This window comes from Theobroma cacao, chromosome 9 (assembly GCF_000208745.1).
Source record: "Theobroma cacao cultivar B97-61/B2 chromosome 9, Criollo_cocoa_genome_V2, whole genome shotgun sequence".
NCBI classification, from domain to species: domain Eukaryota; kingdom Viridiplantae; phylum Streptophyta; class Magnoliopsida; order Malvales; family Malvaceae; genus Theobroma; species Theobroma cacao.
This window is the reverse complement of record NC_030858.1, coordinates 4,729,679-4,752,297: the sequence shown is the minus strand read 5'-3', so window position 1 is coordinate 4,752,297 and position 22,619 is coordinate 4,729,679. Positions and strand designations below refer to the sequence as shown.

The following is a 22,619-nucleotide window of genomic DNA, read 5'->3' as shown; positions in this document are numbered from 1 at the left end:
TATATCATCTCTTCTTTTTCTTTTTCTTTTCATTTTTTTTTATTTTTAATTTTTTGGTGTTTCTTTTCAAAGCAACTCGTTTTTGTTGTACCTTATTTACACCCCTCTGACACGCGACAATGTGGGAGAAACTGTAATTGCAAAGGCCCTCTGTCAAACGAAGACAAATGTAATTGCAAAAGGCCAAAAAATGGGGTGCGGAAACCAATATCCACGCCAAGGATATGATATAAAACATACCTAGTAAAATTACTAGGCAACTTAGGCTGTCAGAATGAAGGAAAGTTTGATTCCCTTACCTTTGTGGTTCGTTTATTCAAACTATGCTGTTCCATCGATTGCAAGAATTATTTCTTGAATGGTTTTTTTCCTTGCAGTAGTTTGTTGAAACAAAAGTCAAAGTCAACCATTTTACACAATAATTCATGGAGCAGAAAAAGAAATATATTAATGACGAATTATGACGTATATATAACTTCATAGTAAGCATCAATCCACAAAATTAATCCGTAGGCTTGCATGGTCCGCTTAGTTCAACAATATCTATCTATATTCCAAAAAATTCCACCTACGACTCCTTGCGTAATTCAAAGCCCAATCAGCTCTGACATGAACCCCGAAGAAAAAAGACTTATTAAATTCTGGTCAGTTCATGTGCAGATCCGCTGACAGGTTTGAAGTTTAAGCATCAAAATTACAAAAGTTTTTCCCTGGATTTCATAATGTGAACAAGCTGACCTGCGCATACAAACGCATGTTGACCTACACATCCAGACAACTAGGAAAGTTTGGCCGGTGATTTGAATATTCTATGTTTTCGAGTAGAGTGTTTATTCAATCGGGGCTGGACTAAGTTTTCGTCCCTTAAATGACGATTCAGGATCTAAGAGTCAATTGTAGCCTCCCAGTCCCCTGCACATAACCACGTCCACACCTTGCGGACCATAGATGTTATCAAGATCTCTTCAGGCTGTTAGCATGCTACGAACCATGCGGACTGAGCAACTGGCAGAGGAAGGGAAGGAATATTAAAAGAGGTTCTCATATCTCCATTGTCATTTGTCACCTTTAATTCATAATCTTGCCTTGTGCTCCTCCTAAAAAAACAAGGTTGAGGCGGAGACAAAAGGTGCACAATCTTCCAATTTCCGAGTCTGATACCATGAAAATGAACAATAAGTTACAAGCCTCGTCAAAGAATTTTAATATGCGAAACAAAATTTTAGTTTACAAGGTATGGTGTATCTACAGGAACAAAAACATGAATGGATACACTTGCGATTTTTAACCTGGCTACTTCACCCAGAATAACAAAAAACTGAAATAAAACAAATAAACCAATCAATTGAAGTGGGGAAAAGGGAAAAAAAATTGAAATGAATTACATTACAAAATTGACGCTATATTACAAAGGTCATCTGGGAAATTTTAAATGTGATGACCTGAACCAATATTAGAATGTGTCGGCATGATGATCATATATATATTGCTGTTCATATCTCGGGGCTGGCTGTTATTTGTACATTCTTGCTTCGTCAGAAATTCACATTGGTAGCGGGCAAACATATCAAGAGCCTTGCAATGGAAAAGAACCTGTTCACTCAGTCAACTTCCTTTGCACTTTTAAGCACCTGTCCTCCAGAGTATAAGAACCCCATCAGGTAAAGGCTTCAAATTTGCATTTTTCTGGTTCATGTTTTATTTAATATCATGAATCATGAGAGCCTTGGACCATCAAAGTAATACGCTTAGCACTGTCTGCGCGAAGGCTATCTCCTTTAAAACCAATCTGGGAGGAGAAATCATATTCAACATAACCTCAAAACACTCGTTCTAGCAAGAATTAGGCAAAAGTTTAAAAGATGGCAATCTTCTCCTGGGTGATCTCTTATCAACATTCTACCATTATACCATCAAGTTTATATTCAAAGGTAGATTGATTACCTCGCTAGGACCATCAGGGGGGAACCACCGCAAGAGCACACCAAGATGAACAACAGCTGGAATCAGCTTGAAAAGCAATGGAGTAGTCACCTGCATGGTTATTTGATGAGCACAATTTGAAATCTAAATAGAATTTCAGTTCAGTGTCTTACAGTAGAATGCAATTTTAACAATGAAATAACTTCATGAAATTGGCTAGTTGCAGCAAAATTGGGTACTTTAAAAGTAAAATTTCCATTCTGATCATAAAATGCTTAAACCAGTTGCATCATTTCTGATAGAATATTGTTCTTGAGAGTTGAAGCTATAAACGGAAAAGCAACTGCAGCAAGACTTTATTGCAGTTGCATTGGTTCAAACTGCCGTCCAGTTGCATGCTCACTACTCACTCAGAATAATAAGACCACGGAGAATCTCACATGTCTTTTCTTTCTCTTTTTTTTCTTGAAGGGAATATAATGCAAAACATCAGCAAGGCCATGGTTCACATACCAAACTAAGAGCTGTTGTGCCCAGAAGTAGCAGATATAGTTTGCCCTGCAGCAGCAAAAAAAAATTCAGCAATATTGTCAAGTAAAGAAGCCACAGAAAAAGAATACTCATTTTCAGATGAAAACTCATACTGCACTTAACAACACTTCTAAATTAAGTAAATTCATTGGTTAGATAAATTTGGGGGACACCTGCAATCAAATTGTGAGAGGAAGTTGGCGGTTGAAGAGAGAATGAGAGTCAGTCACATGGACAGTAGTAACATCAATTAAACGAAGATTAAAGCAATGGAGTACAAACCTCAACTAGATGAAGATTAGAAGCACGACTCAGAAGAACAAAAGCAAATTCCCCAATTTGAGCCAAAGACATCCCAACCTACAACATTAAGTTGAAAGGAACTAAGGCCCCTGTACCGAATGATGTCAAAATGAATACAATTTGCAAGTAGTATGATCAACTCATACAAGAAGCGAAGTTTTGTTGCTGTATCTAAATCCCTTGACAACTGCAGCAACTACTACTGTTTTAATAACAATCACCAATATTACAGCTGCCAGCAATATATCAACATGATTCCAAAGGAAATGCACATGAATTAGCATCCCAATGCTGGCAAGGAAAAGAGCGGCAAAGAAATTGCGAATGGGCTCAACCTGTATATAAGAGAGAGAAATCAAAAGACAGAATTTCATTGTTAATCAGAAGTATCAATAAGGAAGCAATGCATAACAGGGCAAGAACACTGCAATTGCATCCTCCCTTGTATCAGTTCTAGAGTACTACCAACAAAAATGAATAAAGAAAGTTCACATATTAGTGTACTCAAATTCAAAAATTACAGCTCTCAAACAAGCATCATATTTCATAAACCAAATTAAACTAAGGAAAACAAACTCCGGTAAGCATAAAATACCAACTAAAATCCCTAAAAGCCACACCAGGATGCCTACAGTAGTGCCTAATGGACACAAGACTTTGCAAACTGCACAACTAGTACAGGCAGGACCATGAATTACCTTTCTACAAGAACCACTTATCTTACACATTCAGAATCAGTAATTGCATTTAGCTGATTCAATAACATTAACACTGATAGCTCAGTCTGGAAAGGGATTCCAATATTAACTGTAACTGTGTACAGGATGGTCAATAAAGGACATTAACCAATTATTAGATTACACATAAATGTACCTCCAAATGCAAAACACTTAATTATAAACAAGACAATAAAAGCATAACAAAACTACGAAAGTGATAAGGCACTAAAAGTTCAAGACAGGGTACACAACTAAAAATCTTACTTGTTCAAGTGTATGCTGACCCAGATCAGTGGTTGATATCATCACTCCCGCAGCAAACGAACCCAACTCAAGGCTTAAACCCAGCTTATCACTACACTGGAGCATCATAACAAGCTATGTTATGTACATACATATATATACATGAAGAAATAAGTTGCTCAGTAAATGAAAAGGAACGTGGGTCTTATTTGTTAGAAAAGAAAAAAAGTTGCAAGAATAAGCAACTATAAATAGTGCAGCAACCTTCTGATGTTTATGTTGTAATGAAATGCATAAGTTAATCACAATGTAAGAAGTAAGAAGGAAATGAGCAAACCCAAGCAACAAGCAGGCAAAATGCCACCGATGCCAACTGATATAGCTCATTAGTCTGCACAAATAAACATTTGCATATCAATAAATGTCTACATAGACAAAAGAGCTGAACCAAATAATACACATTACCTGTGATGATAGGCTTATCATGAGCTTAAGAAACCATGGCACACAAGTCCTAGATAATATTGTCAAAATGACCAGAAATGTGATCAACACCACCAAACTGAGAATTGAATGAGAATGTATCATCAGAAGCCTACAAATTGATGATCTTTGCCTCCACTGCATCAAAGAGAGATGATCCTATAGAATTTTTCACTTACGATTTAGTCATGGATAATACTCCTTGAAGGATGCCAGAACTGCCACCTAGAACTGGAAGTAAAGCAAACAACAAACCCACAGCACAGTCCTGCCAACCCATGATAGTTCAAAACTTCATACTAGCCAAGTATCTATGCACAAGTGAACTACATATATTTTTAACTGCTATGATGACCAAGAAAATAAATACCTGAAGGATGAGAGTTCCAATTGTAACCTGACCATGAAGGGCACTTATACTGTTTCTTTCCATCAAAAATTTCAAAACCTGGAACCATAAAAGACAAACTAGTAACTAGTTCTAAATGCAAGCAAATGTTTGTAAAGCAATCCTCAAACAAGCATGTTCTCTATCCAAACTGACATAGACTATCCTACCAGCTCATTATTCATTCAACTGTAACATGCTAAAATTTTTCACCTATCCAAGTTCTCAGTCAATACACAGTTCATAGAGGTTTACCACTGCTGTAGAAGACATAGACAGGAATGCACCAACAAATACCCCCTCTGAAGGTTTACCTCCACATAACTGCAAAAAGCATGTAGCTGCATCCATCAAAAACTCATAGCTATAATAATCTGAATAAAGGGAAAGGAAAATACTGTACCACTAGTGAAGGAAGAAAAGAAAGAAAAGAAAAACAGCATTAACTTCTCTAATAAAAGAACCAGCACCTTAATCCACATGCCTAATTGAACAAACAAATGAATAGTTCCCGGCCCAACTGATTAATAAAAGCACATAATATTGCCTGAGCCCCAAACAACCACCGGACAATGCTCACTTAGGCCAGATGGCCTAGAAGTCTAATACGCAAATGATATATCATAATATTAAAAAAACAGATCATTCACAGATTCTGAAGTTAAATGTTGGAATCATATGACCAACACCTCATTTTTGTGCAAATACCACTAATGTCAATACAAAACAACCATGAAGATGGAAACTAGAGAGACCAATACTTCAAGCCAAGTTAACCCCATGGGCATATGTTAATCCGTTACACATGGTGCCGGGTGAACACCAAACCTGTAGTATTCTTAGCGCCCATTAAATCAAACAATAGCAAGCAGCATAATTCAAGACTTATGCGGAAGACTGGCATGTGGTCAGTTAAATGTTGCAGATTGAAATCTAACATGTGATAGACTGATAGAGAAAACTATTTGGTGTACAAGTTAGAGAGAAAAGTGAAAAGAAAAATTTAATGGAGAAAGACACATGCAAGGGATATAGATATGAGTCACACGAGCCATGACTACCTAAAAGAAAAGCTTTATTTATCATATGCAGTATGATGAGGGCAAGGATCATTGACCTTGATGTATGAAATTTAAGAAGTTCAATTAAGGATATGAACCCATTAATTGTCAATTTATGTGTAAAAAATATTCAGTAGCCTCTCAAGAATACAATTAAAATCTTAATTCTTTGTTGGGTACAAATTATTAACCTTACATAACAAAATTCAGAATCCAAGAAATTCAAAGGTTTTATGCCCTAAGGCTTTATATATCAAACATTTATATAAAATAATTCTAACAATATGAGACATACCGAGACAGTTATACCACACAAGCACATGAATAGAAAAATTTGGAGAAGACCTCCAAGAACAGCGACTGCTCGAACAACGCGAAGCTGCAAGAATTTTTACAAGACGAGGATTATCGATCGGAGGAATGAATCTAATAGGGAAAGTACCAAGGCAACAAGAAAACCTTTGTTGTAGAAAACTCCAAGCCTAATGCAAAAAGAAGAAAGATCACACCAAATTGAGCCACTGTTTCAACCTGAATGAACGTACCAATAAAAATATGAAAATAGAAAGCGAAATTATTTAAAAATAAAAACGGAAAAGCAATACTATACAAATTTATAAGCTTCTATCACCACCTCAGTTTCCATCAACAAACATCAATGGAGAATTAATAAAACTGTTTTACTTGCTACAGCAGCACAAGAAATAGCACGTGCATTACCATTTTAATGCATATAAATACATTTCTTGGCCTGGTTCTCTTTCTAGCAACATATTGCATGCAGGGAAATATCAACCTAGTAGAAACTAAGGAGAATTATATCTTAATCAAAATGAAATTTAAAAATATTACATAACATCCGCTGAAAGCAAGGGTATTTGGGTGAATTCTTGCATTAATAAGTAAATATCATAGTTGTGCACTATACCACATCATACTCATAGGCTTTTAGTTAGTTCACATATGAAAGTGTAGCTATGCATCTGCACAAGTATTTCTACTTATTATAACAAATAGCCTAGGAGTCATATTCAGTCAGTATCATGATTTTTAAAATGTCTAAAATGAGTTTGAGTCTTATCCTACGTTGCTCGGGCTCAGCTATGAGTGCCGGGTGTGTGTACGCATGTAGTGTCTAACATGCCAATTACATGGAATCGAAGACACGAGGAAACAACTGTAAAGGTCTGAAACAAGGATACAGGTGCAGTGCTCATTGTTCAAATTATTATATTAAGATGGTTAATATTACTCTCCTGGTGTTTTAACTTTCTATTTTTTTTTTTTTTTTGAAGAGAAGATGTGTTATTAGTGTCTTGGTTTTAAGTCTTAAAAGAAAGCAAAATCATACAGGCAATCAACCTCCTTGTCACCCTGTATAAATAATTGAAGTCCAATTATCTTAATTGCCCTGAAGGATGCAAACCCAAGCAAAATGAAGCATAATGGGCCAAAAAATAAAAAGAAAAATAAGCTGGCGCAAATGACAAGGTGAAATGTAGAGCACGTCATTGAATTTAAACTTTTAAGTTTTAACTTTTATAATCAGAAATCCCATCTGTAAAATATAGAGACCCCAAAATTTTCAATTATTTTCTCTCCATTTTCTTCTTTGTTTCTAGATGTTTCTCTTTTTTGTACTCTTCCTTCTTTGAGTTTGAGTCATTCTGTACCGATTTAACCACTTTCTTCAGTCTTTCTTCGCTATCTCAGTTTTTCAACATCCTTTTCCTCTTCTTGTTCTTCATGCTTCGTCTCCTAATTTCCCTAATCAATGATAAATAGTATCCTGATTGTTGCGAGGGATGAAGATTTTACAATAATTGAAAGTAAAAATGTGAGGAAAGTGGAGAAGAAAATTTTGGTTAGGGTAGCAATCTGGTCCAATTTGGTTAGATAATCCTGGAAAATCAAACAGATCCCATACCCAGGTCAGTGTCAAGTTCTGTCAACACGAGTACTCATGGCGAGTCTGAGCAACAAAGATCTTATCTAACTCATTAACCAACTCTCCCAAAAACCCATTTTTCTCTTTCCTTTTAGTGATTTAATACAGAGAATAATCACCATCCCTGGGATCCAATGCTTAAAATACACCCCCCTCCAAAACAAAAAAGGATTTGATTCCTGGTAGGAAGGAGATTCAGATATCCTGCTTCATTCTGGTAACCAATTTGAACCTCACGTTACATATCTTGACGTCCAATACACCAGTGAATAAATCTAAAGATTATTAGCACTTATTAAGCTAAAGATAAGTCAACTGGCAGCTAGCATAAAGCAAAAGCAACATACCTGCACCATTTCCCCAACAAAGCTAAACCCACCAGGCCCAATAAGAGATCCTGCGAGTAGATATCCAGTAATAACCTGAAATTTCAAAATGTAAGTATAAAATGCTCCTTTAGGGAAGGCCTATCACTGCGAATCAAAAATAAGATTTACAAAGCTTCAAGTAGAGACAGAGAATGAATCTAGCAAGCAGCACAATATTGGAATAAAGACATAAAAGGTACAGTAGCAGTCTAACCGGTTGCCCAGCACAAGCAAAAGCAATGCCACCACATGTTGCGGAGACAATGACAACTACCAGATCTGATATCAATCTGCACAAAGCAATTTTGAACAATCAAAAAGTTGTTTCCATTACAATAGTATGGCGTCAAAACTAAATAACAAAATATATATTAAAAGGATAACCTTAAGTCTAGTTGTAGAACAGGATACTTTGACTTTGGGTTGGATATTATAAAGACATTGTCCTGAAAAGAAATATCCCAGCATGATCAACAATTTGTCTACTTTACATATAACTACACCAAATATACATTTGCTTGAAGCACCAATATCATAATCAATATAAACACTGAAGCAAATTGTCAACTAGATAGAAGTTTCCAGAGACAACAATTTCTGGACATACATTTTGATCTATTAAGGTTGGCGCATCTTCTCCTCGATTTTCATTATCCAAATGGAAAACATCATGGAGCTGAAATGACCTGACATAGGGCTCAAAAAAAACGTAAGCTGTCATTGAAAGTGGGTTAGTGAAGCGTACAATATCAGAAGAGGTAGTCCTATCATGTTAAATGAATTGTTATCAAAGAAAAATTAATCACTTACTTCTCTTCCTTGGATTCATTTTTCTTGGGCTTAACTCTAGCAACAGTTTCCAAGACAGCCTGACAAAAATAAACAAATTCTATTCTCACCGCCCAGACCAAGAGTTTCTTTAATACTCAACAGAAAATGTCATAAACAGACAAGTATTTAAAGTTCAATCAACAAAATATATTTCATTTTCCATAACCAGAAAAAACCCTTATGTTTATTGCAAGAGTGGACCTCCATCGTTTTTCTGGGGTTGAAACTAGAACAGATATTGTCCAAATTATAACTAATCCTAAAAACAATAGTGAATAATATCTGGTCCAAGAATTTTCTTTTTGTTTTTTATTCATGTTCAAGGTTATCTAACCACTAAAACTGACTAATCTGAGTGCAATTTAACAGCAGCCAACTACCTAAAACATTTCTTCACAATCCTATGTTGAGAGTACACACCATGCAACAAAAGAATTCCCAATGTTGAGTGCTTGACATGAGCACATAATCACTTTCAAACTAAAAGGTCATTGAAAATGAATAAAAATTTTAAAGAATGCTACTACCAACCTGCTTCCCCGCAACACTATTATTGAAACTACCAGGATCAGTGGCTGCAAAAGCAAACACTAATAAGAATTCCAATAATTGGAACTAAAAAAATAGAGGAATTCAACGAGGCCCAATAAGCTTTCTATTTTATAACTTATAACAAAAGAAAAAAAAAGGCATTTCAATTTTCAATTCTCATTTTTTGTTGCAATTTGAAAGTACTTAGACGCATGCTCAAATGCTCACAAATTTCCCTAAATAAAACAGCACACAAATGAACGAGAAATAATATAAATAGTAAATATTAAAACAATTAAATAGAAAACACAAAATTAAGCGAAATTGAGTGAAATAAGAGCTGATCCAAAATCTTCAAAACCCTACCTTAACCACCATTGTTAAAAAACAAAATGCAGATGGAAAAAGAGAGACTGAACAGGCGTTCAGATCTAGTACGGACCTTCATTTTGGTCAGTGTCATTGAACTCCTTCTCAAGAGCGCGATCGATCATGTCGGCGAAACTATCCTCTTTGGATCTCGGGTCTGAGGCATTGGACATGGCAGCAGTGACATTGATCTCGGCCGCCGACTCGGAATCGGTTTCAATGGTGGCGACGGAAGCGAAGAATACGAAGAGATCGCAAATGAAGAAGAGAGCCACGAGTCTCCTTCTCATTGCAGAGGTTTTAGTGAGAGAAAAATAGAAAACCTAGAGAGAAAAAAGGTAAATGGTAAGGTGCGTAGAATAGCTGGTGCGTAAGTTAGCAAAACGAAGAGTGAGTGTTGGATTTGCGCCTTTCGGCTCTTTTCCTCTTCTCTCTCTGGTTTGTGGAGAACGAGAGGGAAAAAACGTTTGTTAGCTTGGAAATGGAGGTTGAGTAAAAGTACAAAAACGTCCTTTAACTTGAGATAGTGTACTCACATATATCAGGTGCTGATCCTACTCCTACGCGCTAGAATATTTCGCGTGTGAAGAACGCCACATTTTGAAGATTGCGCCGTTAACATTGGCCATAAAAAAATTGGAATTCCAAAAAAGGAATTGCACAACCAAATTGGTTGGGCCTTGGTTTTCACGTTCCCCCAGAGAGAAGCTGGAATTTGTTCGGTACAAGACTGTATAATGTGTATGGACTCATGGAAGCCGATAGTCTAGAGGTGCCACAGTTGGCCCTCCAAGCCCGTATATCAGATATATCTGGGTCGGGTTGGGACATTTCTTCAGGCCCAAATCTGGTTTGGGATATTCCTAAGAAGTATATTTAAACCAAAATTAAAGAATGGAAGATAAAGTTAAAATAACTATCTATATTTGTTTATTATTTACTTATCAAGTACCCAAAATAATCAATTTGACGCCGAGGCGTTGTAAAGACATATGAATATTATAAAAGACACTAATCGTGATAATGTTGAAAACCTCACTAAGATGAATCACTAATATTGACAAAGTTGAAAATCTCATTAAAGTGAAAAATAGCCAAAATCTCACTTTGATCGTTTAGACTAAAGATACTAAAAACATTTTACTCTTTAAAAAAAGCTAAGAGAAATAAGCACTCATACTTAAGAAAATACTATTTATTAACTCTCAACTTGAATATCTAATAACTAAGCTTAAGGGTTCCATTTATAGTATTATAGGCTCACATCCTAATAAAACTCTATTTTTAGTTGCCAAATACAATTGGAATAATTAACAAGAGATTTAGATAAAATAGGTATTATATTTCTAAATAGAACATGACTATTCTAATCAAATACTAATTCTTAAAAATATTAAAATCTCAATAAAAATAAGAAAAGAATCATAATCTAAATAGAATAAAGAAAATAAACTCCTAAATCAACTAAAATTAGAAAAAACTAAATTAAATAAAATACAATCCTAGATGCTCCTGCATCAGTCTCCTGAGGTCAGAAAAACTCAGCTCTGACGAGTAGGCCTTGACAAACTCCTCGTAGATGTCTGGATCCACATATTGTCATGGTCCACACCAACCATTTATATAATTCATCCATTGTTTTGAATGTTGTCTTCCATTCATCTTTAAGTTGCATTCTAATTTGATGATAACCACTAAGCATATCGATTTTCAAAAACACCCTAGAACCAATGAGTTGATCAAGTATGTCATCTAATCGAGGAATAGGAAAATCATACTTGACTATGATCTTGTTTACGACATGGTTGTCCACACATCTTCTCAATAAGTTTCCCATACTTTTGTTGACTAATTTTGTTTGACCATGCTTGGATAAGGGTGAAGATATTTCATTCTCTTTATAGACTAATAAGAAACATAAATGGTTTAACTCACAATAAGCTTTGTTTAAGCCAGACACAGTGATGAGTGCTTTATCTTCTTCTTGTCTTTTTGGGCGGTTTTCTAGCTTTAATGGAGTCAATATAATTTTTACTTCATCCTTTATGAAGGAATAAGTATTATTGTATCCATCATGATGAGCTCGACAATCATTTTGCCATTGGCATCCCAACGACAGATGGCATGTGTCCATCAGCATAATAGCACACCAAATTTCATCTTGATACTTATTTCCAATAGAGAACTAAACACAACTACGCTTCATTACCTTAACTTTGTTTCCTTTTCTCAACCATTGTAGCTTGTAAGGATATAGATGTACTTCAGTTTGAAGTTTCAACTTTTCCATCATGTAATTGGTAACAACATTCTCACAACTTCCACTATCAATAATGACATTACAAACCTTCCCTTGGGATGTGCACCTTGTATAGAATATGTTGTGACGAAGCCAACTTTCATCTTCAGTCATCATAATAGTATTGAGGTTATGACGAACAACAAGAGCTTTTCCATGGTTAGCAAAAATTTCTTCTGTCTCTTCGTTGTTGAATATTTCTAGCTCATCATTTACTTCTTCTAAACTAGGTTATTCCATAAATTCTTCTTCTTCTTCTACTAAGAAGATAATTCTTCTTCTACTAAGAAGATAATTCTTCTATTCGGACAAATAGAAGCAATATGCCCAAATATTTAGCATTTAAAGCATTTTTTATTGACATTAGAAACACGAGTAGAAGTAGTCTCTTTATCATTATTGCTTACAATTTTGGAAGAGTTTACCTTTAGAGGTGAAATAGGTGCTGAACTTTGTCTCCCACGATTTAAGGTGGAATTTTTTTGTCTAGATGAACTCATTGAGCTTTTTCGTGATCATTGTTTCTCAACTTTTGGTGCTAATCTGAGGACATCATTTAAGTTATAATATGGTTATAGTCGAACAACATTTGCAATTTCAATGTTGAAACCCCAAAGATAAGGAGCTACAGTTTGTTCTTCAGGTTTATGGACATTGCACTTCATGTGAAGTTATTCGAACTCCATTGTATATTCTTCCACCGATATTGTTTTTTGCCTCAAGTTATGAAATTTGATAAAAATTTCTTTTTGATAATGCTCAGGAAGGAACTTATGCTTGAGTTCTCGACGCATCTTATCTCATGTTTTGATCTTGTTGCAGCTTTCTCTTTCTCGTTGCCTTTGGAGATTTTTCCACCAAATAAAAGCGTGATTTTTCAATTTAATTGCCACAAGCTTCACATGTTTTTTATCGAGAATATCTTTGAGCTCAAAAACTCTTTCCACTATGTAGAGCTAGTCAAAGAAATCATTAAGATGAAATCTTCCTTCAAACTCAGGAATGTCGACTTTAATTCTCAAATCTTTGGTAGCAGCAGTTCTCAAGCGACGAATAGGTACTTCTTCATCAGAGGATGAATTTTGATGAAACGGGTTGGTGTCATTCTCTTCATCATTAAAGCTGCTATTGTTGATTTGAGCATCATGTCTTGTGAGTTGCTTTTGTAATTCTTGAATTTGCTGACGTAGTTTTGCAATCTCAATCTCATAATCATCTATTTGACGATTTTGACGTTTTTTATTATATGGTGATGACGAAGTGGTGATGTAGGAAAAAATATGATATAACTATAAAGAAATAAATAAAATTATCTGAATAAGAAGTATCGAAATTAGACAACGAACCTGAACTATGCAGCGAACAATGATTCTTCTGATTTGATACCAAACTGACGTTGGGGCGTTGTAAAGACACTTAGGTGTTGTAAAAGACACTAGTCGTGGCGAGGTTGAAAACCTCACTAAGGTGAATCACCAATCTTGGCAAGGTTGAAAACCACACTAAGATAAAAAATAACCAAAATCCCACTTTGGTTGGTTAGGCCAAATATACTAAAAACTTCTTACTCTTTAAAAAGAGCCTATAGAAATAAGCACTCCTACTTAAGAAAATATTATTTATTTACTCTCAACTTGAATGTCTCATAACTAAGCTTAAGGGTCTTATTTATAGTATTATAGGCTCACATCCTAGTAAAACTTTACTTCTAGTTCTCTAATACAATTAGAATAATTAACAAGAGATTTAAATAAAATAGGTGTTCTATTCCTAAATAGAATATAACTATCCTAATCAAATACTAATTCTTAAAAGTATTAAAATCTCAATAAAAATAAGAAAAAATCCTAATCTAAATATAATAAAAAAAATAAACTCCTCAATCAACTAAAATTAGTAAAAATTAAATTAAATAAAATACAATCCTAGACGCTTCTGCATCACAATTACTTACTATTCTACAATCACTACATCAGTGGATAATCATTGCTTTTTTTTCTTTAAATAGATGACAATACATTTTGTCAATTCTTTTTTTTCTTTCTTTGTTTTTTTTTTATCAAAATTGACTTTGGAATAAAGCCACAAAAGCCATTGCTTTAGGCTTCAATTTTTCATAAGTCTCATAATTTTATAATAATATAATTAATTATATTAAAAATATATAATAATTAAAATAATTAATAAAATATTTTCATATTTACTTATTTCTTAAATTAAGCGCTTAACAAATATTTATTTTGTCTCACCTCCCACATTCCTATTAATTCTCAACTATTTATCTCAAGTTTAATGTAAAAGTCAAAGATAATTATATTCTCTTACTTTCCTAATTATGTATTTAATAAATTTCAATTTTTTATTACTTCCCAATTTTCACACTACTATTAATTCTCAAAATGATCTCCAACAATTATTTTTTTCCTATATATATATATATATAATTATTTTTTTAATTTATAATATAAAATTTTAATTAAAAATTTTACATCTCAAAAAGTTAGAAAAATAAAATTTTAATTTTTTTTAATTTCAATAAAAATGTCTCATTTGAATATNATTTTTTTTAATTATAATATAAAATTTTAATTAAAAATTTTACATCTCAAAAAGTTAGAAAAATAAAATTTTAATTTTTTTTAATTTCAATAAAAATGTCTCATTTGAATATTCAATTTTAGGCTTATGAAGTTAGCGTGCCGCCATGTTCTTTATATTACTTTATTTAGTTTTATTTCGCTTTTTTATTCAATGAGGTGGCATGATGAACAGATCTTACGAAATCATTGACTTTCAAAGTTCAAACATCTTTCAGTCAACTTTACTCACATGCTAAGGTCTACTCTCTATCAACATCATTCTTCATATTTATATATTTCAAAACATACGAATATTTATAAAATGTTTTAATTTTTAATTATTTTTTAACCAAATTATATGTACATGCATGCATACTCTGCAAAGTCATACATATAATATAATAAGCGATGATCCAACATTGATTAAAACCACATTTTACCATTAAATTTATCATCTTGCAAATATTTATTTGAAGTCACACATCACAGTTACTAGTGGCGGATCGAAGATTTTTTATGAAGGGTGGTGAAATAGTAATCATATCAAGTTATGGATCGGGTTAATGATTCGATTTTGAGTAAAAATTAATCACTTTTGGTATAAAATTAAATTATAATATAGAATTTCATTAACAATTTAAATTTATATAAGTTTTCAAATTCACCAATATAAATAGATATAAAGTAGAAAGAAAAATTAACATAAGATTTTCACATTCAAAATTAATCACTTTTGATATAAAATTAAATTATAACATAAAATTCATTAATAATTTAAATTTGTATAAGTTTTCAGATTCACCAATATAAAATAAATATAAAATAGAAAGAATAATTAATATTAAATTTTTAGAGAAAAAAAAGAAAAAAATAATTGTAAAATTTAGACTTAAAAAGAATTGAACTTAGACCACTAAAGATTAATTTAAGTTTCCTACCATTACTCCAAAACAACACATTTGATTTCTGTATGACAAATTTAGATATTTTAAATTATATATATATAAAAATAAAAAAAATTAAAAATTGAGGTGGTGGCTGTCACCCTTCTCCCTCCGCTCCTGATAGTTCCATAATCATGATTAATTGGTGCACAACAAGAAGCTAACAATCAATTTCATCCTTCCCACCGAGATTTTAGAAATATTCTTATCATATTTCATACTAATGCCATCATAAATAAATCATAAAGGCCAACAAGCAAAAAAAAAAAAAAAAGAAAATGATAATTAAGTGTGCCCATTGTTAAATTCCTTCATAATATTCGTGTCTTTCGTTTCTGTTGGTGCAAATGGGGTTTAGTTGAAATTCAAAGAATTGACAAAATTGACTTCAAAGCGAGTCTTTCAATAGACGTTATCTTTAAAACTTATTTCGTTCCCACCATTCAGTATATAAAGGAAAGTTATACAAATAGCCTTAGATATATAATAAAGTCAACATCTAACTTTGTTTTGCACTTTATGAAAGTAGATCGTTAGTTACACCTGAAATATTACAAAGTTATTCGACTTTAGAGCCTGCTTTTTGCAGTAAGTAGATTATAAGAAATTTGGATTCTTTTGATCGATGATGGGAACTCAAATATTTATATTTATTTTTAAAACATAATACTTCTATCTCTCTTAATTTTTTTTATCTTGTCTTAATTGCTTTTGGTATGTCAAAATAGATGGCAACAAGTCCTTTATGTAAGCTTACAAAGGTTTCTTTTCAAGGACAAAACCATTTCATAAAAGCATCTCTTTATCTTAAAGATACTTTTGCATTTTGCAAGATATAATCTTTGGATAAAGGTATTGTTTCAATAATCACCTTCTGTAAGAATAACCGTTTATTCCATAAAACATAATCTTTCAGCTACAATATGAAAAAATAACTTTTCACATCCAAACTTTTGAATTGTGGAGTTTTTCTTGTTGTCTCATAACTTTTGAATTTAGAAGTGTTTTTCAAACATGTCACTTTACTAAAAGATATAACTATTCACATGAAAAACACATTTACCTTTAAACTAAATAGCTTTTCATATAAAAAGATAACCTTTTATTTTGAAAATACACTAACAATCCCCCATCATTTTCAAAATTTTCAAATACCAACAACTTTGGGAATCTTATATATAAATGGAGGTATCTTGTAGATTTGAACATTCAATTAATGAGTGTGGTTGGTTCTAGTCTGAATTGATTGGTTGACCAAGTTTAGTTGGGCCACTAAATACACACAAACTTCCTTACTCACTTTGTATCTAATTTTGTCAACCCATTTTGTATAGCCTTTTGTTTTGCATGCATTCATGAGTGCTATCAGAGTCAAACATTTAACTCTTAGAAATAACCACATTTCCACTCACATAGGTAGCCTTCATCGAAAGTACACTATAATTATAGTACTTCAACATATACATTTTATGAGTCTATTAAGAACTTTTGTTCAATCTTACTTTACACATTACGAGAACCCAACAGTATACACCTCGAGATGGAAAATATAAATGAATGCTTGCAATCTTTCATGTGGTTGAATGGTTAGTACCTAAAACTTACAAGTCGGCCACAAGCGTCGAGGTAAGCTCCCACCATTGGAGATTTAGTTGATAAGCTTTAAAGTCATTCCTCTTGAGGTCTTTAGTACCTAGTCCTTTTTCAGACTTTTGATAAATGGATCTTCTAAGTTTTTACAATACCTCACATAATTGATAGTAACTATATCATCACTAATTCTTTTTCTTATAATGATATGTTAAAGTCCAATATTGACTATTTCCATTGTATGCTTGATTATATGCCTTTGATAACGTTGCTTCATTGTCACAATGTATTTAATGGGTTTGGCTATGGATGGCATGTTAAAAATACGCAGAGGAAAGAAAATTAAAAACTTTATAACTAAACAACAAAATATGCCTCCACCCATGGATCACCTTGGTGATATTTAATACATAAAAGCACAAAATAAATTATTATTTAGAAAGTTACCTTGTCATGTAATTTCGTAATCACGATGGCACTTTTCGAAGCAATCCCGCGAACACCACAAATAGCAAAAACCCTAGCCAATCAAGTGTTTGGCCTCCAATAGTAGTACACACGATTGCACTTGAATCTTCAACAAAGGAAGGAGTTTTTAACTATACTTTGTGCTAGCAAAAAGGACAACAATTTTCCTTTTCTTCTTTTTCACAATCTTAGCCGAATCTTTCTTGAAAATTGCTTCATAAGCAATTTTCTCTTTCACACAAAAGGAGTGGTGGCAAAGAAAGAAAACGTTTCTCTTTTTCTGACAAAAACTATGTTTTCTTTAATTGTGAAAAACTCTCATATGAAAAATAGTTAAAAGGTGACTTATATAGTTAGGTTAAAATAACTTCAATTTTGCAATTAAGCCCTCAATATTATAACACATTATAATATTGGGCTCATTACTTAATTAAACTCTTTTAATTAAGTCCTTGAAAATTAAAATCAAAATTAATTTTCTTTATATTTTGCAATCAAGNAATAATTTTCTTTTTATTATTGCAATTTTGGCATTATAATTATAAATATTTATATATTATGCCCAAACTTAATTAAACTCTTTTAATTAAGTTTATAGAAGTTAATTACCTAGCATGTGATTTAAGTCTAACTTAAATCATCACTCTCCCAATGTAATTCAAATACAATCATTGTGTGTGACCCATTAAGTTCTCAACATGTTGGCAATGTAATTGATTAATGACTTAATTAATTAATATAAATTTCAATCAATTAATCTATAATCAATCCCATAGACCAAGATTAGCATCTAGCAATGCATCATGACCACCCAATTGTTGGGATAGTCAAAGGGTTCTTTGACAACTTTTCAATGTATAGTCTATCAGTGTAATTCATTCCCTCATCATATATCTTGGAGATGATAAGAGTTTGGTACAGTGTCTACTCTTTTTGACCTCCATATTTGTTCTTGCAATTATAGCATTAGATTTATAGAGAGTTATGAAACATTTTTCATAATCTTCATGTCGCCTTGGCCAAGGACTTCAATAAGCTAATGTTAACTAATAATTGATAGGATATGTCTTCTAAAACACTTGAGGTGATGATTCCTATCTTGACCACTCATTTACCTTCACATGTTTCATACTATACCCAAAAATAGCCTGTTTTGGTATCCTTGGTTAGACACCCATATGGATGAAATCAAAGTATAGCACTTCACATATAAGACAACTTGGTATCTCAAGTCTAAGGAGTATTTACACGATTGATACATGAGAAGTGTTGCATAGACACTAGAGTGTATTACCAAATGCACTTCTCATGACGGGTCATGTTCGGTGAACTTACTCTCCCAATCAAGGACCTATATTCTAGTTCCAAATATCTCTATACTTCAATCTATGAGATCAATTGCTTACTTATAAAGTAAGGAACATAGAATATACCAGTCTCTAAGAATCATTAATGTCTAGTCTCAATGATATATTGACCAGGAACATTTTGAGATTATGCTTTAATGCATAGGAATCTCATAACTGTAACCCATTACAGTTTCCTTGCAAGGCATATTAATATCATGGACTTCATCCAATTAGACTTATAACTCATTATAATTGATGTCTTATTATTGAAGGAAAACCTCTAATCATTCAACATGAATGATACTGTTGCATGATTGAAATCAAACCTTAACCAATCCCAATTAGCTGCAGGGCTCATCCCAACAGTATCAAGATAAGTGCTATTCGTTTACGCCACAACTAAATTCATAAAGTAAATCTCTTAACCATTCCACTTTTTGAGTAACAAATGCTAAGGTTATAAATTCAATTGCCATGGTGGAGTTTGCTTGACAAGATTATTTCTTAAAACCTTAAGAAATAACACCCCTACCAATTGAAAATCCACCCATTCGTAGAAGTATGATTTGTTCTATTGTACCAAAGAAAAACCTATATATCTTTGTAAAACCAAAGAAAAACTTGAATAACAAATGCCATAATTCATTGTACTCCTTAGAACTCTACAAACAGCATACCAATATTCTTTACTTGGATTACTTGTAAATCGGCTTAGCATCCCAACTGCAAAAGTAATGTTTGGCTTTGTGCACACCATAGCATACATTAGGCATCCAATCACCCTTGCATATTCATTTTGTGCTATTAGCTTGTCTTTGTTGGTACTAGCCTTAGATTAGAATCATAAGGCGTAGACATTGACGTACAATCTGACTTTTCTTATTTCATTACAATCTTTTCGATGTAATGAGATTGAGACAATATTAGGTTATTTTTTTTTCTTATTATTCTTATACCAAGAATAACATCCACAACATCCATATCTTTCATGTCAAAATTCTTTAACAAGAATCTTTGTGTGTCTTCCACTTATTCCAGTATCAAAAATTAACATGTCGTCCACATATGGACAAATTATGACACATTTATCATTATGGAGCTTACTATAGACACATTTATCAGATTAATTGATCTTGCAGCCATTAGCTTGCACAACATCATCGAACTTTTGATGCCATTATTTTAGGCGCTTATTTTAATCCATACAAAGACTTTACAAGTTTACACACTTTTCTTTCTTGACCTGAAAAAATAAACCCTTCAGGTTATTCCATAAACACCTATTTATCTAATTCACCATTTAGTAATGTCATTTTAACATTCATTTGGTAAATTGTCATCTTGTGTATAGATGTAAATGCTATAAGCATTCTGATTGTAACTATTCTAACTACCGGTGTATATGTATCAAAATAATCAATACCGTTCTTTTGTTTAAAGTCTTTAGCCATTAACCTTGTTTTAAACTTATTTACGGTTCCATCAATTTTCATTTTCCTTTTGAAAATTTATTTACAACCTATTAGCTTCGAACTTGGTAGAAAGTCTATCATTTTTCAAGTTTTGTTTTCCATTGTTAAATCCATTTTATCTTGTATTACTTATCTTTAAAAGGAAGTATCTCAAGACCTCATTGCCTGCTCATAAGTTTGAGAATCACCTTCACCTTCTACATTAAAGCAGTAAGATAAGTATTCACATGTTTCTTCTTTTATAACTTTTACTAAGTACATGAAGAAATCGGATCCATATGTCTTTGCTTTTCTATTTCTTTACTTTTATGAAGCTTAATAGTTTCTTCATTATTTTCCAGAAGTTTATCACTTTCTGTTACTAGTTCTTTAGGTATTGGAATTGAATTGAATCTTATTTCATCAAAGATAACGTCCATTAATTCTATGAATGTATGAATGGAATATAAATCATTGGTTTCTATCATTATGGAACGATATGCTTAGCATATCTTATAAATATACATTCAATTCCCCTTTTATCCAATTTCCTTTTCTTTAGTTCCAAAACTTTTACTATGGTTCAATAGCCCCAAACTTTTAAATAATTAAGTGTTGGCTTTTTTCTTTTCTATAACTCATAAAAAGTAGTTTTACTCTTTTTGTTTGGGATTCTATTTAGTATATGGCAAGTCGTTAATAAGGCTTTGCTTTCCCAAACTCGAATTAAAAAACAAAGAATTGATCATTTTTGTAAGAATTCGATTCCTACGTTTCGCTACACCATTTTGTTTTGCTATGTATGGAGTTATAATCTCATGAATAATACTAGTGGACTTGAAATATTTGGGATCATAATATTCACTTCCTTTGTCACTTAGTAAATATTTGATAAGCAATGTACAATACAATTCTATTTCATTTTTATACATTCTAAACTTTTCCATTACTTCATCTTTAGCATGCAATAAATAAACATAGAAATATCTAGAGAAGTTAGATATAAATGTTACGAAGTATTTCTTTCCACTAATAAATGGAGTAATATGCATGTCACAAAATTAGAATGTATTAATGTAAGCAATTTGGAATTTCTTTCTACCTTAAGAAATGAGTTTCTTTTGATTTTAGTAACCATGCATGTCTTGCACAAAGAATCATTTCCATCAATATTAGGAATCAACTCTAATTTAGCCATATCATGCACTATTTTATAATGGACATAACTTAATCTATTATGCCATAAATTAGATAATGCTAGTTTACTATCATGAACATTAAATGAGGTATCAATGTAAGTAGAATTAGTAGCTTTCTTATTAATATTAAGCTTGAATATGTTTTCGCATAAGTATCCACTTCTCACATATTGTCCATTTTTTGTACGGATAAACTTATTTGCCTTAAATACTAATTTGAAGTTATACTTACTCAACAAGCCACCCGACACAAGATTTTTTCTAACTTCTAGTACATAATAGACATCTTTTAGTACAAGTACTTTTTTTTAAGTAAACATGAGTTCAACGATGCCTTTTCTTTTCACTTATGTAGTGGAAGAATTTTCCATGTATAATACGATTCCATCATTAGCCACTTCCAAGGACTTGAAGAAACTCTTATCTTTTCATATATGTTTAGTTGCACTAGTGTCAATCCACCATGCTCCATCATCTTAGAGAAGATTGACCTTAGAAATCATAGCAACAAACTTGTTGTTCACACCTTGTTTCTTTTAATTCAAAAGTCTACATTCGGCCTTGAGGTGTCCAAGTTTGTTACAATGGAAACATGGACCCCTTTTGTTGCTTTTGATCTTATGACTTTTGTCATTTATACCAACAGAATGTTTTTGATGTGCGAGACTGACTTGTTTGATGGTTTGAGTTCCATCACATGGACCTTCGAAATCTCAAGATTCTTTCCATTAAAATCTTTTTCTTTTTCAGTTTACTTGACTTCTTTTTGTTTGCGATAATCTTCTTCAATTTAAAGATGATTACTAATGTCCTTGAGTTTTCTTAATGTCTTTTCATGAGAGCGAAATTTTATCAATTATAGAAGACACCATAATAGCTTTGTCTATGTTAAGATTATGTTGCCTAAAGCTATTTAGCATGCATTCAAGCTCATGAAATTGATTCGTAACAAAATGATCATCTATGAATGTGACAAACTACTTCTTTCCAACCAATATGCATTTATTATGCATGTTGGGTACAATATCATTCATATCAAGTA

General features: G+C 32.5%; 1 protein-coding gene across 3 annotated transcripts; it reads right to left on the bottom strand.

Moving 5' to 3' along the window:
- Positions 1,170 to 10,204, bottom strand: LOC18588420 (K(+) efflux antiporter 4). Of its 3 annotated transcripts, none has more exons than XM_007012808.2 (20): positions 9,772 to 10,204; positions 9,330 to 9,373; positions 8,778 to 8,836; positions 8,575 to 8,653; positions 8,352 to 8,413; positions 8,182 to 8,257; positions 7,947 to 8,021; positions 6,111 to 6,182; positions 5,947 to 6,030; positions 4,846 to 4,914; positions 4,573 to 4,650; positions 4,382 to 4,470; positions 4,185 to 4,281; positions 4,057 to 4,110; positions 3,741 to 3,836; positions 2,904 to 3,092; positions 2,737 to 2,814; positions 2,437 to 2,481; positions 1,945 to 2,034; positions 1,170 to 1,789 (listed from the first exon to the last, which is right to left on the bottom strand). In XM_007012808.2, the coding sequence occupies exons 1-20, from the start codon at positions 9,986 to 9,988 to the stop codon at positions 1,709 to 1,711; spliced, it is 1,734 nt and encodes a 577-aa protein (XP_007012870.2). In that variant the 5' UTR covers positions 9,989 to 10,204; the 3' UTR covers positions 1,170 to 1,708. The 3 variants fall into 3 exon arrangements, with proteins under 3 accessions (XP_007012870.2, XP_017983644.1, XP_017983643.1); XM_018128155.1 differs by having other exon boundaries at positions 1,170 to 1,631; XM_018128154.1 differs by having other exon boundaries at positions 4,185 to 4,233.

Excerpts from the sequence above, each read along its gene's own strand:
- LOC18588420 (XM_007012808.2), bottom strand. The coding sequence starts at position 9,988 with ATGAGAAGGAGACTCGTGGCTCTCTTCTTCATTTGCGATCTCTTCGTA. Across the intron at positions 3,093-3,740 it reads GTCAGCATACACTTGAACAA|GTTGAGCCCATTCGCAATTT; the intron begins GTAAGATTTTTA and ends TCTTATATACAG. Across the intron at positions 1,790-1,944 it reads CCCCTGATGGTCCTAGCGAG|ATTGGTTTTAAAGGAGATAG; the intron begins GTAATCAATCTA and ends TTCTCCTCCCAG.